General features: G+C 36.9%; 1 protein-coding gene across 1 annotated transcript in view; it reads left to right on the top strand.

Moving 5' to 3' along the window:
* The window catches only part of LOC107661255 (WD repeat and FYVE domain-containing protein 3), an 83,102-nt gene that overhangs the window by 23,621 nt on the left and 43,117 nt on the right, over positions 1–16,364 (top strand). Inside the window, exons 8-16 of the mRNA XM_016450754.1 lie at positions 2,371–2,537; positions 5,246–5,713; positions 6,022–6,120; positions 8,143–8,336; positions 9,112–9,569; positions 10,886–10,969; positions 12,403–12,574; positions 13,730–13,944; positions 14,951–15,063. Coding sequence (XP_016306240.1) covers positions 2,371–2,537; positions 5,246–5,713; positions 6,022–6,120; positions 8,143–8,336; positions 9,112–9,569; positions 10,886–10,969; positions 12,403–12,574; positions 13,730–13,944; positions 14,951–15,063 — 1,970 coding nt within the window. The remainder of the gene's footprint in view (positions 1–2,370; positions 2,538–5,245; positions 5,714–6,021; positions 6,121–8,142; positions 8,337–9,111; positions 9,570–10,885; positions 10,970–12,402; positions 12,575–13,729; positions 13,945–14,950; positions 15,064–16,364) is intronic.

The raw sequence follows: 16,364 nt of genomic DNA, 5'->3' as shown, positions 1-16,364 counted from the left end.
GATCAATAATTATCAAAAAAATGTTGAATTTTGTCCTTTGCTTACTTTTTACGGTGTCATTTAGAGAAGGGCGTGGTCAAATATACCCCAAAACCTATAAAGCCTAAACGAAAACTCCAAACTTTACGAAACTTTGTGAAAACATGTGTCGGATGACTCTTAACAAGCATGCAAACTTTCATGGAGATCGGACAATAGGTGGCGCTATAACAGTTGAAAAGGCCTCAAAAATACAATATTTGTATAGAAAATGACCTCAAATTGTAAAACATGTACATATATTCACACAAACACTAGATCTTCATATCATATGATAGATCTCCTCATTTTGAACAAATTTGCCTCTAGGACCAATGCTGTCAATCAAACTGGTCATTAAATATCCAAGATTATTTAAAAAACCTACTTTTGCGAACTAGTCCTAGGTTTTTCGCTCAATCTCGATCAAACCACTGCAGTAATATTCTGTGGACTCTCTAGATCAATAATTATCAAAAAAAATGTTTAATTTTGTCCTTTGGTTACTTATAATGGGGTCATTTATAAAAGGGGTGTGGCCAAATATACCCGAAAGCCTATAAAACCTAAACAAAAACTCCAAACTTTACGAAACTTGGTGAAAACGTGTCAGATGACTCTTAACAAGCATACACACTTTCATGGAGATCGGACTGTAGGTGGCGCTATAACAGTTGAAAAGGCCTCAAAAATACAATATTTGTATAGAAATAGTCCTAGGTTTTTCGCTCAATCTCGATCAAACCACTGCAGTAATATTATCTGGACTCTCTAGAACAATAATTATCAAAAAAATGTTGAATTTTGTCCTTCAGTTACCTATAACGGGGTCATTATAAAAGGGGCGTGGTCAAATATACCTCAAAGCCTATAAGACCTAAACAAAAACTCAAAACTTTACGAAACGTGGTGAAAGCATGTGTCAGATGACTCTTAACAAGCATGCAAAGTTTCATGGAGATCGGACCATAGGTGGCGCAATAACAGTTAAAACGGTCTCAAAAACAGTATTTCTGTAGTAAATGACCTCAAATTGAAATAAAATGTTCATATATTAACTTATACACTATATCTTCATATCATTTGATAGATCTCCTCATTCTGAATAACTTTGCCTCTAGGATCACTGCTGTCAATCAAAATGTTAATTAAATATTAGAGATTATTTAAAAAAACTACTTTTGGTAACTAGTCGTAGGTTTTAAACTCAAAATCAATAAAATCAGTGCAGTACTATTCTCTAGACTCTCTAGGTCAATAATTATCAAAAATATGTTAAACATTTGCATTTGGACAACTATAAACTGGTAATTTTATAATATGTTATTTACATAGTGTACCCAAAGGCCTATAAATCCTAAAATAAAGCCCACAATATCTCTCAAAACTGTGTAAAATGATGCATAATTTCATTCTAAACAAGCATGTAAAATTTAAGAGCGATTGGGCAAAAAAAATAACACTATAATAGTTATAAAGTTTAAAAACACAGTGTTGTATGAGAAATTGCAATTATAACCACTAGATGGCAGCGGAAGACCACTAATGGGCTCATTAAGTGTCCTAAAAGAGTACTGTTCATAGGTTAGCTATTTTTACAATTATGCCAGATTATGATTACAGTGAAACCTGAAAATGACATATACACTCTTAAAAACAGAAGACTTGCAATATGTTTTGTGTCACCTATCATTTATTTCAAATATCCATATCTGCAACAAAATGTGTGTGCATGTATGTGTGGGTGTCTCTGTGTTTAAGTATGCTTATTGAGTATTAATAAACTAGTTAAACAGTACTGTTGATAGGTTTGATGGATTCATGCTTAGACGTTATAAAATCACTGTTATAACATTTAAAATCACATTGAGTCAAAGTTGACCATTTTGTTCATACAGACATATTAGTTTTTACAATTATGCCAGATTATGATTACAGTGAAACCTGAAAATGACATATAAACTCTTAAAAAAAGAGAAGACTTGCAATAAGTGTTGTCACCTATCATTTATTTCAAATATCTATATCTTCAACAAAATGTGTGTGCATGTATGCCTGTGTATGTGTGTGTGTCTCTGTGTCTGTGTGTTTAAGTATGCTTATTGAGTATTAATAAACAAGTTTAATCATTTCATTTCAGTGTGTGTGTTTGTGTGTGTCTGTGAGCATATTCTCCATTTTGGATGTGTTTTACTGTCAGCCATACATCCAGGTTGGTCTAGACCCTAAAACATACCATCTTAAAGGCCTTAAAGTGCTTGAACCCCGGTAATTGCTGCTTGCAGCTATATTTCTTTTTAATTCTGATATGATTGAGAAGTGATATTCTCTGTTATATTTGCTGTATATTAGGTTGGAGCAGGCCAAAGAGGAGGAATCCAAAGATGCTCTAAAGGACCTGGTGAACCTGATGACCGCTCTGACCACATATGGTGTCAGTGAGCTGAAGCCAGCTGGTCTCACCACTGGAGCACCCTTCCTGCTTCCAGGTTTTGTGGTTCCACAGCCTTCTGGAAAAGGTCAGCCCTCCATAAATTGACATGCACTTGACTCTTAACTTATGTCACTGCACAGCTGGGTGCGAAAGTTGGTGATATGAAATTCTGGGGTATGTTGAACTTTGGCCAGGAAGCCTAGAGAAATTGAGGTCTTCACAGCATTCAGATGGCAAGTTTAAAATGTTGAGGCTTAAGTGGCCTGCATTACTAAAATACTTTAGAGATTTAGTGTGCTTCTATATTTGCAGTCATTCACATTTTTGCGTCAGCTGGGATTCTTTTAATGATTTTATTTATTTTTTTATTTATATTTGATTTCATTTTTAAAATTTCTTTTCTTTTGTTTTGATTTTTCTTTTCTTTTAGTTTATTTATTTATTTTTTATAAAAAAATTATGGAAATTAACCTTTTTTTAAGAGCTTGCAGGATGAATTAACCCAGCTGTAATCAATGGCTGTCTAAACCACTGAGTGAGATTAGCAGTTTTCTTCCTCTCTGCGTTTTCATTTATTAACCACCTCATCTGTGTCTGCTGCTGCCTCCCTTTGTCAGCTAGATTAGTCTTTTAGGCACACAAGGAGAAGGGCCTGCGGTTTCTGAGTGAGAATTAAAACATTAGTGTTCACTGGCAGTAAATGGCATTAATTGGTCAGAAGGAGGCAAACGGCAGACACCTACTGTGTAATCTGGTTAGGTTATTTGTTTGGCTTGTCTTATGCCTCGCAAGAGCTATTAAATGCTGTAATTAAAATAATGGTGCCAGATTATGTTGTTTATGTATCCAGTCACATCAAGACTTCCTCTTTTCCTACAAGCCAATCACAGAGACCGTTTATTCCCTACTTTGTGGTGTCATTTTCACTCAGCCAGCAATAGCACTCACTGAAGTGGGAGTTCATAAAGGTTGAATGGACAAGAATGTGTTTTTAAAGGTTGCGGGGTTGAATGATTGGCTTGTCTTGCTCTATGATCATGTGATGGCTGGATATTCATAGTTAATATTGCATATTTTTTCTTGAAGCCTAGTTGTACAGCATAATTACTCTTCAGAAAGACCCAATGTAGAAATAGACACCAGTAATGAATTTTGTGCTCCCACAAATTGAGGACAAGAAACATGCAGCAAGGACATCGGTGGCTATTCAGCAGTGCTGTAGTCGAGACCAGCTCATTTGAGTCCAAATCAAGACCGATGCCAGAAGATGGTTGGGTCAGTGTCAAGACCGAGTCCACATACTCCTAAGTCCATGACAACACCAAGACCATGAAAATATGGTCTTGGCCTTGAGTCTGAGTCTTAGGGTGCTTTCACACCTGGACCGTTGTTTCGGAACCTCGCCTGAACGAGGTGGTCTCGGCTCGATTGAAAACGAACTCTGGAGCGGTTCGGTTGTAGTAAGAAAGCAATCCGATCTAACGGACCAACGAACCAGGCTATATCACAATGTATAATGGGTAATTGTGTAAGTTCCGTAAAAAGCATTAGCTTTGTTGTTTTGCTGATACTTCAAAATTAACCATGTGAATGTCTGTGGGTGAGCACGTCTTCGCCATTCAAAATCAAAGCGCACTTTTTCATTTTATAATGCCGTCTTATTGCTCTTCTTCCAAGTATGTACATTTTAAAAATGTTTTCCCGATGAATCCTGGACTCCTGCTCAAAGTGATAAATTAAAGGGGTCATATGACGTTGCTAAAAAGAACATTATGTTGTGTATTTGGTGTAATGCAATGTGTTTATGCGGTTTAAGGTTTAAAAAACACATTATTTTCCACATACTGTACATTATTGTTTCTCCTCTATGCCCCACCTTTACACTCCAAAGAGAAAGGAAAAATTGAAATCGCATCATATGACCCCTTTAATATAACGATATCTACAAAAAAAAAAAACAATAAGCCTGCGAAGCTGTTGTCGTTCCATCCTGACAGATGACAGCTGTGACAGCTAGTGAAATCCCGGAAAATAAACCGTGAAACTTTGACCAATGAGAGAACAGTTTACTTGCGCGTGACTTGTATTATCAAATTTGGTCCGTTTAGAAACATTGCCGTGTGAAAGCGAACCGCACCAAGAATAAAAAGCAACATTGTAATAATTTTAATCCCTGTTTCGGAACAAAGCAATCAATCTACAGGTGTTAAAGCACCCTAAGAATGTATTTGCATGGTCTTGGTCTTGTTATGGACTTGAATTCATGATTTGAATTCAACCCACTTCTGGGCTTTGACTCGAATGAGCTGGTCTCGATTATGACACTGTTATTCAGTTATGATTATTATGTGACTTACTGTACATGTTACTGACCTCTTGTTAACAACATAATTATTTGGAAGTTGTCATGAATATACACTTCTGCTTTCAGATTGAGAGGAAATGAAAACATGTGAGGTTGTGTGTTACTAGCTTTGCAAGAGTCCACCAAAGTTCACTGGAGTTTCTAGAGTTTCATACTGTCATTAGGACTGTGGTGCTAGTATGCTGCTAAATTAATAGTTCAGCCAAAATGCACATACCTTTGTTATTTACTCACTATTTATGTTATCTACTCACTATTTACTCACTCCTCATAATCATATTTACTATACTACTTTATTATCGTTGTTCCAAACCTGTATGACTGGCTTTCTTCTGTTGAACACAACAGGAGCCATTAGAATAATGCATTGGTTATTTTTTGTCTGTTAACTGTTTACTCATGAGTTCGATTTCTTTTTTTTTTTTCAGGCCACACGGTCAGAAACATCCAGGCTTTCTCTGTGCTTCAGAATGCCTTCTTGAAGGCCAAGAGTGGTCGATTAGCACGTATGATCCTTGAAGCCATTGCCAACATCTACGCCGCAGACTATGCCAACTATTTCATCTTAGAGGCGCAGCATGCGCTATCGCAGTTTGCAGACAGAGTAGCAAAACTACCGGAGGTGCAGTCCAAGTACTTCGAGGTACTGGAGTTTGTCGTCTTCGGACTTAATTACGTACCATGCAAAGAGCTTTTTAGCGTTAGCGTGCTATTAAAGTCGAGCACCTCTTACGGATGTAGCATCACTGCCACCCGCACTCTTCTCAAACTCGGGCGCCACCACCCTGTCTTCAGTGATGTCTTCCGTGAAGTTGGACTGCTGGAAGTGCTAGTTAACCTGCTCCACAAATATGCAGCGCTGCTGAAAGACCCAACGCAAGCCCATGGCGAGCAGGGTAATCATTTGTGAACTAAAATTAAATAATAAATATTTGTAAGTATTATTTGTATACTACTACAGTGTTTATTACTTTAATTTAATTTAGGTCTTTTTTTTTATACTATTTTTTTATACTTTCAGTTTTTTCATATCTTAGTTTCAAGTTTTAGTCATTTTGTCATATGCTTTTGTCTTTTTTTATTTTATTTTTTTTTAATAATTCTGTTTATTTTAATTAACAAAATCACTTAAAAAAACAAAAACAATAACAACGCTGATACTAGTTATAATTTCATTGATTGCTCCCCCCCTCACTGTTGTCAGGTGATGCCAAGAACAATGTGGCTGAAGAGCAAAAACAGCTTGCCTGGCTTGTCATGGAGACACTCACAGTCCTCTTGCAAGGCTCGAACACAAATGCAGGTAAATGTGTGCATGGCTGTTTCTTTTGTTTTCTTTTTAAAGTTAAGTTTTTGGCCTTTCAGACTTTGTAATTGAAAGGTTTGGAGAGGAGAATGGACCGCAACCTAGGACACAAACTGATCACCCGAAGCGCTATCACACCACATGTCAGAACGCTGCCCACAAGTCTATGGCACCAACTTTTGCTGGGTTTTGAAAGAGGAAATGGCAAGCGGAAGGCTTGGAATTAGACTGACACAGTAGTTTTGGTCTCACCGTCTCTTCCTCTTTACCTACCTTTATTCATAATCAAGGCCTCACGGAATCTGTCATGCAGAAGCTCTGCAGATTTACACAGAATTGTTAAGCCTATGATTTACAGAGTTGTACACATCCCCCACGCCTTGTGTATTCATTTACTTGATGTTTTTGTTATTACTCTAGTAATGTTTAACAGGTTTTTTTTAATAATTCTGTTTATTTTAATTAACAAAATCACTTAAAAAAACAAAAACAATAACAACGCTGATACTAGTTATAATTTCATTGATTGCTCCCCCCCTCACTGTTGTCAGGTGATGCCAAGAACAATGTGGCTGAAGAGCAAAAACAGCTTGCCTGGCTTGTCATGGAGACACTCACAGTCCTCTTGCAAGGCTCGAACACCAATGCAGGTAAATGTGTGCATGGCTGTTTCTTTTGTTTTCTTTTTAAAGTTAAGTTTTTGGCCTTTCAGACTTTGTAATTGAAAGGTTTGGAGAGGAGAATGGACCGCAACCTAGGACACAAACTGATCACCCGAAGCGCTATCACACCACATGTCAGAACGCTGCCCACAAGTCTATGGCACCAACTTTTGCTGGGTTTTGAAAGAGGAAATGGCAAGCGGAAGGCTTGGAATTAGACTGACACAGTAGTTTTGGTCTCACCGTCTCTTCCTCTTTACCTACCTTTATTCATAATCAAGGCCTCACGGAATCTGTCATGCAGAAGCTCTGCAGATTTACACAGAATTGTTAAGCCTATGATTTACAGAGTTGTACACATCCCCCACGCCTTGTGTATTCATTTACTTGATGTTTTTGTTATTACTCTAGTAATGTTTAACAGGAAGTTCATCTCTGACAGAATTTTTGTAATAAAAAAAAAAATAAATCAGAAGTACTCTAAAAACAATCACAATTTTAACATTTCCATTTTAAATGGGCTGTTTTGCCAGGACATTGAGGGAATTGTCCCTTTTTCCTTTAAAATATCATTAGGCTTTAGTTACATCATAGCTGTAAATCATCATTTGCTACTTCTCAGTTGCTTGTGGTATTAGAGGGCGGAACATTGTCATTCTTGAGAGCATTTGATTAGTCAAAAATTTGTGTGGTGCCGAATGAGTCATCAATATTTGTAACATTTTGTCGGAAGAGAACGACTACATTTTAAATCTGTAAGATCTGCTAAAGGTTAATTTCATTACAGTCTCAAAGCTAATATGCATAGATACAATGCCACCAAGTCAGTTTTTGATTTCATATGGTCTTGAACAGAAATATGAGATTGACATTGCTTGTTTTGAAACTTTCCAGTACATCCCTTAGGCTTTCATTATAATTGCATTATTGTACTCCCAATTTTCCTTTTTTTTTTTTTTTGCACTCAGGGACGAGTCAAAATTCATTTTCATGCTCTCAGGCCCTGCAGTAGTCTCACTGTATGTGCTGAGTCAGGTCTCTTAACTTCAGCTCTGTAATCATTTCTCTTCTCTATCATGGCTGCTGATAGAGAATGCCCTATCTCACAGATGCACTCATGCTTTATTTATTGTTAGCCAACCAGATTGGCTTTACTGCAGAAAATGTGGCATTGCCACTGAGGTGATCAGTCATTTCTAAATCTCACTATGCTCTTGTTGTGTCTAATATTTACATAAACAAAACATTAAAGATCTTGCTAAGCTATGAAGTTGAAACTAAAATCCTAAATTGCTTGCCTCCAAGCTTATATGACGAAGTCTGATGAATTTTTAACGAGAAAATCTGAATCTCTCAGGATTGTTCCGTGAGTTTGGCGGAGCCCGGTGTGTGCACAACATTGTGAAGTACCGTCAGTGTCGTGAGCACGCTCTGATGATCATTCAACAGCTGGTGCTGTCGCCATCTGGAGATGATGACATGGGTACTCTGCTCGGCCTTATGCACTCTGCACCATCAACAGAACTACAGCTCAAAACTGACATTCTGCGGGTGAGGCGCATTCATAACTGTGTGAAGAAATAAGTGTGCACATCCAGCTCAGGTTTTTTTACAGGTGCAGGTGATGATGGAGTAAATGTGGAAAACAGTAAATCTCCACACATTGAAATTAATGCTTCAAAATTTCATTAAACAAAGACCTACTGATCAAAATGTTGCAGTTGTTAAATAAAGATTTTGGTGCGCACTGATATATGATATTATTCAATAATATATTATATATGGAGTATATAATATGTAAGCATGTGGATATTTACTTTTTCCCTATGTTCATAAATCTAGCATGTGGTCTTAATTAAAATTACTTTTTTTAGTTTAACCATCATATTTGCATAAAATACAGTACCGTTCAAAAGTTCGGGGTCTAAGATTTTTTTGAAATGTTTTTTTTTTTTAAAGAGTCTCTTATCCTCACCTAGGCTGCATTTATTTGATCAAAAATACAGTAAATGCAGTAATATTGTGCAATTTTAAGTTTGAAACAACTGTTCCTGTTTTAGCATATTTTAAAATGTAATTTATTCTTAAGACAAAAGCTGTTCTAATGACAAGGCTGATTTTTTTTTTTTTAGCAGCCATTACTCCAGTCTTCAGTGTCACATGATTTTTTAGAAATAATTCTAATATGCTGATTTGGTGCAAAATCTTACTGAACCCAAACATTCGAGTTGTAATGTAGGTGTGGAGCATCCTCGGTGCACAATTAACTTGTATCCTTATGATTTAAATTTGAATTCACCTAACATTCTTTGTTGTTTCTCATTAGGCTTTGCTAGTGGTGCTGCGCGAGAGCCACCGCACACGCACCGTCTTCCGCAAGGTGGGCGGCTTTGTGTACGTGACCTCACTGTTGGTTGCCATGGAGCGTTCTCTCTGTTCTCCACCTGTCAGCGGCTGGGAGAAGGTCAACCAGAACAAAATCTTTGAACTTCTACATACCGTATTCTGCACTCTAACAGCAGCCATGCGTTATGAACCTGCCAACTCGCACTTCTTTCGCACTGAGATCCAATACGAGAAGCTGGCCGATGCGGTGCGACTTTTGGGATGTTTTTCCGATTCTAAGAAAGTTGGTCCAGCAACCGTCTTCCCCTCTAATGCCCAGCCATTCCAGCGGTTACTGGAGGATGAGATCATACCTGCAGAAAACGTTTGTCCCACTCTTAAGCACTGCAGCAAGCTGTTCATCTACCTGTACAAGATGGCCACAGACTCATTTGACAGGTGTGGTTAAATGAAGTTGCCTTTTCTTAATGAATAGAAAGGATCAATGTGTTTTGGATGTGATATCAGTAAGATGAAATGAAATCCCTCTTTTGATTGAGGCAGCAGTTTACTTTTATTGAGGAAAAAAAAGTGTAACTTTATAGTCGAGTACTCTTTGCACATAAAGATAACGAATAAAATAAAAATTGACATGTGATGTCTACAAAGTATATATTTTGTTTAATTCAAATGCATCACTAATGACTGTTTAATAATAACTTTGACAAACTATGCTATTTCTTAAAACAAAATAAATGAGCACAATGGTTTAAGAAAAAACTGCACAACTACATTTGAAAATTAAAATGAACAAGCTAAAAAAAAAAAATAAGCAAAGTAATAAAAAATTAAGTGTGTTTGAGGTCACACAGAGCTTACATAGAAACCAATTTTAAAATTAGACTACCGCCATCAGGGGAATTAACATGTAACAATGTCTATTCTAAAAAGACTATTTCATTTGTAATTTTTATTTTCTGTTTTTATATTATGTTATTATTTAAATAAACAATTAATAATGGCCACGTGAGCCTAATAGAAAATGCATTCTGCCAGGCTAATTTATTTTTGCATTTTTTTCCACCAATCTGCTGGGATTCATGATTCTAACAAGAACCAAATAAACAAATCAGGTTCTAAATATTGCAGCTTGGATGCACTTGAAATTACACAACATTTCCTTTCAAAACATAAACGCGTATCTAGAATGCCACCCTAAATATTCATTTGTAACAATGAGGGATTCAGCGGGAAAGTATTCTCATTGTTTTCTATGGCAGGCAAAGTCATAAAAGAAAATTGGTTTGCCTAGTTTGAATAGAGTGTTACATCTTAGTAGTTGGTGCAGAATGAGTACTCGACATGTTGATTCTTCATGCACATCCCTGATCTGCTGAGAGCATAGTTTCCTTCAATGTACCGTTCTCATTAGTCATGACCTTCAGAAGAGAGATGCAAATGCCTTTACATGCTATCTGAGTGTAGCTGTGCTTTGGGCTTATGTTTGTGTTAGATTTGCATGATCTGTAGATCCTCTGAGTTCTATGTGCTGTGCCCTGAGCTGTATATTCAACAGGAACTAACTGCCTCCGTCTCTTGCTCTTTCTCATTTCTTTGTCTCTCGTAACCTCTGGCATTGCCTGGCTGCACACACGGGGTGTGTGTGGTATGGACCTGCTGTTTGTGTTTGTATGGCCGTGGGAATGTCTGGTCTGTTTTTATGTTGATTGTTTGGTCGTGACTCTGCGTGTCCGTGTGTGGTTGAATCGTTGTAGTCGTGCCGAGCAGGTGCCCCCCTGCCTGACTCACGAGACCTCATTGCCCTCTCCTTGGGGCACGCCAGCAATCGCCAGGAAGAGGTACCGCTTTCTGCCATCTCTTCCTTTTCTCCCTCTGTCTTTTCCTTTTTTTTTCTGTTCTGTGCTCGTCGAGTGATCAGACCATTTTTTCCCCAGTCTGTTTCATTCTCTCTTCCTTCATTTGTTCACTTTTGTCTCACACCTTTCCTTACAGTAGGGTATATTGGTACTATATTGTTTATCTGCCATTATTAGAATTTTTTTTAAATTTATCATATATATCCATATTGTACATATACACACTACAGTTCAAAAGTTTGGGATTTTTTAAATATGCTCACCAAGGCTGCGTTTATTTTTATTGAAATTGAAGTCAAGTTTTCTATTTTAATTTATTATATCTGTAGATATATATTTCATATATATCTGTTTCAAAAATATTTGAGTGTTAGTGTTATTTATTCCTGTGATGGCAAAGCTGGCATTACTCCAGTGTCACACAATCCTTATATATAAAATTATAATTCTTATTAAATAATTCTAATTTACTAATTTGGTTCTCAAGAAACATTTATTAATTATCAGTGCTGAAAACAGTTGTGTTGCTTAATACTTTAGTGGAAACGGACGCATTTTTCTCCAGATTCTCTGATGAATAGAAAGTCCAGTAGAACAGTATTTATTTGAAATAATATATATTTTTATTATTATATTTTTATTTTTAAACAATGTAAAAGGCTCTGCTCAGATTTTTCATTTTTTGGCTTAACTATTCCATTCAGAAATGTTATGACAACTTTACAAATGATAAAAGTGTATCTCTTCTGTGTAATTCAGTTTTTTTTTCTTCCCCTAACAAACCCTGACTAGTTGATATAGTTTAGATGTTTACGGTAGCCCTGCCCACCCAGAAATGTCACTGGTTTAAAACAGCTATATATTCAGTGTGAACACCAGACAAATTGCTTGACTTGGGAAACTTCTTCCATCAGGCCTGTTTAGGATACTGTTATTCATTTCCTGCTCCCTCTGATCAGAGTGATTGCCGTCTGCAACTTTGCAACCTCTCACTTTTCCTCTCCTTGATCTTCTCCTTTGTCTATATTTTCATCTTTTTCTGCACCATTTCATCTGCCATGTTGAGCTACTTTGCTTACCTGTAAAGCTTTGTGTTTGCTAAAATTTCTCCTTCTCTGGTTGTGCTGACAGCTTTTTTCAGTCCTTTTGCTTTTCAAGCTCTCTGTTGGGAGTTTTGATTCATAATTAACATTATATCAAAGTTGATATTTTTTTACATTTTGGTGCTGTATTTAAGATTAAGGACCAAAAAAATCCTTCTTTTAAAAAAATCTCTCTAAGCTTTTGCAGCCTATTAGCTTTTATCTGCATAAAACTGCCAAGCCAAAATGTATAAGTGAATTACACTTTCCAGACACTGACACTAAGTGATGAGACTAAGAAGAGCCATTAAGTGATCTTTTCTTTCCCAATAGAAATGGCTATCACAGCTCATCCAACTCTGCTCCTGGTAAAGCCCTAACGGACCTAAAGCTGCACTTGGGAAATCCATCCCAGCACTCTTCAGACCCTGTAGTCATCCACCCTGGAGCAGTGCTGGCAGTGCTCGACCTCCTACCCTCCGTTTCTTCTGACACACAGCCTGAGGTATGAGCTGCTTGTAGATATTGGCTCTGTCTCAAAACCTAGTGAGCTGACACCATGTTTGGTGTCTTACAGTCATCAGCCCACATGGCAATGCCTAATGCTACATTTTTGTGTTGATGTGTAGCTAGGAGAGATACTGTAAGAATATGTAGCTAGGAGTGATACTGTAAGAATGTGTTGCTGAGCTTATCAGCATCAAATATGACACTGTCATATCTATGATTCTACTTCACAATTGATTGTATACACTACTGTTCAAAAGTTTGGGATCAGTAAGATTTTTTTAAAATTAATTATTTTATTTAGTCAGTATGCATTAAATTGCTGAAAAGTGACAGTAACTTGTGAATATATGTATATAAGTGTGTGTGTGTGTGTGTATATATATATATACACACATACACTATAGTTGTGGGATGAAGGCTTATTATGCAATTATATAAATACATTTATTTATTTTTATTTTGAAAAGACTTTGCTTACACGTCTTCAATTTAAAGATTTGTTACCTTAGCATCATTTTTGTTTTTCACCTACAGTCAGAAGTCAAAGTGAAGGATTTTATGAGAATGAATCTTTTTTTTAGACATTTTGTGTGAAACTTAAAGGCATGTTCTCATTTAAGCTCTATCAGCCGCATTTTTGTTATGTTGTTTGCTACGATTACCACAGAAATGATTACCACGATCTGCTCTCTGGAGAGTTACAGAGAGTAACTGGAGTGTTACATGCTTAACAATGGAAGAATGTGAGGCAGTGCAGTATATTGGCTCATAGACTTCCATTATAAATACATTTGTCAGTGTTTTTTCATCGTTTTGTTTTTTACAAACTTGTTTGTTACTACAAACTGGGACAAGATTAAATGATATTCTGTGTAATCGACAGCATCTGTGGCATACTGATGACATAAGATATTTTGTAATAACCCAGACCTTTCCTTTTAGGGGTGTACCTTCCTAAAAACAGGCCTGTCAAAAGCTTGGTTTGATTGGTTAGGTATTTGTCCTCAGACTTGACTAGTAATAGCATGCTATAGGCTTGTGCCGCTGCAATGTGAATTTTGAATTTCAGATTTTTTTTAGTGTTTATCTGAGCTGAGTGTACTACTGTAAGTGTACACCTTTACACCTTTACCTTTGCTCTGCTCCTCAGCATGCTCTGGACCTGCAGTTAGCAGTTGCTAACATCCTGCAGCTGCTGGTGCATTCAGAGAGGAACCAGCAGATCCTGTGTGAGGCGGGTCTGCACTCACGCTTGCTTCAGCGCTGTAGCTGCGCTTTGGGAGACGAAGATCACCCACTCCACCCACCACTGCAGAGGATGTTTGAGCGACTGGCTTCCCAGGCCCTAGAGCCTATGGTGCTCAGGTGAGTCTAGTTTGCTCACAAAATTGTATTTATATAATAAGCCTTACATAGAGACAATATATAAAAATAACAAAATAAAATATGACAAGAATATTATATTATATTAAAATACACTGTATACATTACAGTACACAAATGTGATCCAGTACAGGTCAGAGGACCAGCTCTTTGGCCATTAAATCTCAAAGCCTCAGCAATATTTATTTAAGTGATAAATATTTATGAATAATATCTTAAAGGAACATTTTTCTGCCCCCCAACCTTTTATTGATTGGTCTCCCACATGTGAGCTCTTTTGAACAGATTTTTGTTTATACAAAGACCAGATTAAGAGGCAGTTAAAATCTGTTTTGCTCCTGGGGTTCCTGCATGATTCAGTCTTTACTGATCTGATCTGATCTTATCACAGCTGCATGTTTGAATAAAAGAATAATGATCGAATTTGACACATCTCAATATTATTCAAAGCTCTCCATGGGTCGTCTCCAAGTCAAAATGGATTAGCAATTTAAATTTTCCGCATGGCTGGTCTAACGTGATGGAGGATGCAGACTTGCTTCACTACAAAATAAAGAAGAAAAAAAACAGCAATTCACTTCAGCTCATTTGTGGAATCAAAATCTGTCTTTTATTGTTTAAATGTCATGCAACAGTCCATTCTGGAAAAATCCTTCCACATATAGATATAATCATCATCATATTTATTTAAGTGATTAATTTATTCTTCTTATTCATATTATTTTGTTATTATTATTTATAATAATTATTATTATTATTTAGATTTTATTTAAATAAAAAATATAATTATTATTGTTATTGCAATCATTACAATTATTATATGATATATTTTATTAATTACATTTATTTAACGTTTATTTTTGTCATTTACAGTTGTTGTCATCTAGATTTTTTTTATGTGTTTTGATTATGCTCAAAGAGCAAGCAAGCAGTTGCTAATTGTGTGGGTTATTGCTGTCTCTATAAAATGTTTTTATGTATTTTCCAGGGAATTTTTACGACTTGGGAATCCTCTGAATTGCGGTGCCTGGGACAAAAAGCTCCTGAAGCAATATCGGGTCCACAAGCCGAGCTCCCTCAGCTATGAAGCTGAAATGCGCAGTAAGGAAAAAAATTAATGCATAAAGACTGCTAGAGCTGTCACTGTGCTTTTGTGCCATCCCGTAAACAGTTTGTGTCAGTGTTATGTGGTCTTGTCTCTGTGGGCCAGTGAAAGGAGGGACATTACTTCAGGCTTCACTGACTATGGTCTTTGGTGAAATGCCATCAATCACCATCAGAATCAAACAAAACATTCTCCTTTCGCTCTCCACGACTGTGCCAGCAGAGAGACGTTCAGTTGAACAGGGTTTTGCCAGAGCTGAGTTCCCAGCTTCCCTAATTGCCAGTGAAATTACTTTTCTCCAAGCTCCACCATGTCCAGAGAGTCCTTTTGGAACTGGCTAATTTAAAGGTTTCTTGCTTGCTTAGTAGAAAGCCTCGGTGGAATTGTGCAGTCATTCCAAGGTCCAGTGCAAGCAGATATTTTTGTTGGTTATATCCACTACAGATTACCTACAGATTAGGTTATTTAAAGTCCCCCTGTAGTCAAATATTTTATCCCTTAAAACTTATCTTTGATCATCAAAATGACATATTTAAATGTTTTTTCTTGTGAAAATAATTTTCTCATGCCTTAAAATAGCTTGAATGTAACTCTACACCCTTGCCTCATTTACTATACGCGGATCTATGAATATGCAAATTAGTCCCGCCTCCACTCAGTCACACCAGCCAGCGCCTCCTGATCCACTGAACTGTAGTAACCGCAAAACAATGGCATACACGGATAATGACTGATAAAACGATGTTTTTACTAGCGGACAACTACTGTGAATACTGTAACATTCGTTAAAGTTACTTACTTGACGATGTTGTGTCCTAAAATGCCTTGAAGACTCGAATGCAGCCATTTGTGATTCTTAATTCGCGCCCAGCGAGCATACGCGTGTCAAGTGCAGACGCCGATGTGGGAGAGGTGCGTCTGACTCCGGGCTACTTTTACACTGTTTCCACGGGTTATAATGCAAGTTAGCAGTTCTAAATTCACATTAAACCACAGCTTCAAGGGTTTTTTTGCTCTAATTTATTTTTGGTTTTGTGCTGGTATTGGTATATTTTGCATGCTAGTGATAGGAATCGATCCCTTGACGTGATTGGTTATTGGTTTGTGACGTAGCAAACCGAGGGCTGTTTCAAACCATATTTCTGGGTCAGCCTTTGGGAAACTACAGTTTTAAGGAGAAAATACACAGCAATGGTGTTGATTAATAGATTGGCACATGGTTTGTCTAAAAGCAAATTAAAAAAAGCACATAAACAAATAAACAACATAAACTTGATTTTCACTACAGGGGGACTTT

The sequence above is a fragment of the Sinocyclocheilus anshuiensis genome, unplaced genomic scaffold (assembly GCF_001515605.1).
Source record: "Sinocyclocheilus anshuiensis isolate Anshui unplaced genomic scaffold, SAMN03320099.WGS_v1.1 scaffold1365, whole genome shotgun sequence".
NCBI classification, from domain to species: domain Eukaryota; kingdom Metazoa; phylum Chordata; class Actinopteri; order Cypriniformes; family Cyprinidae; genus Sinocyclocheilus; species Sinocyclocheilus anshuiensis.
The sequence above is the reverse complement of the archived record's forward strand: the minus strand, read 5'-3'. Positions and strand labels throughout refer to the sequence as shown.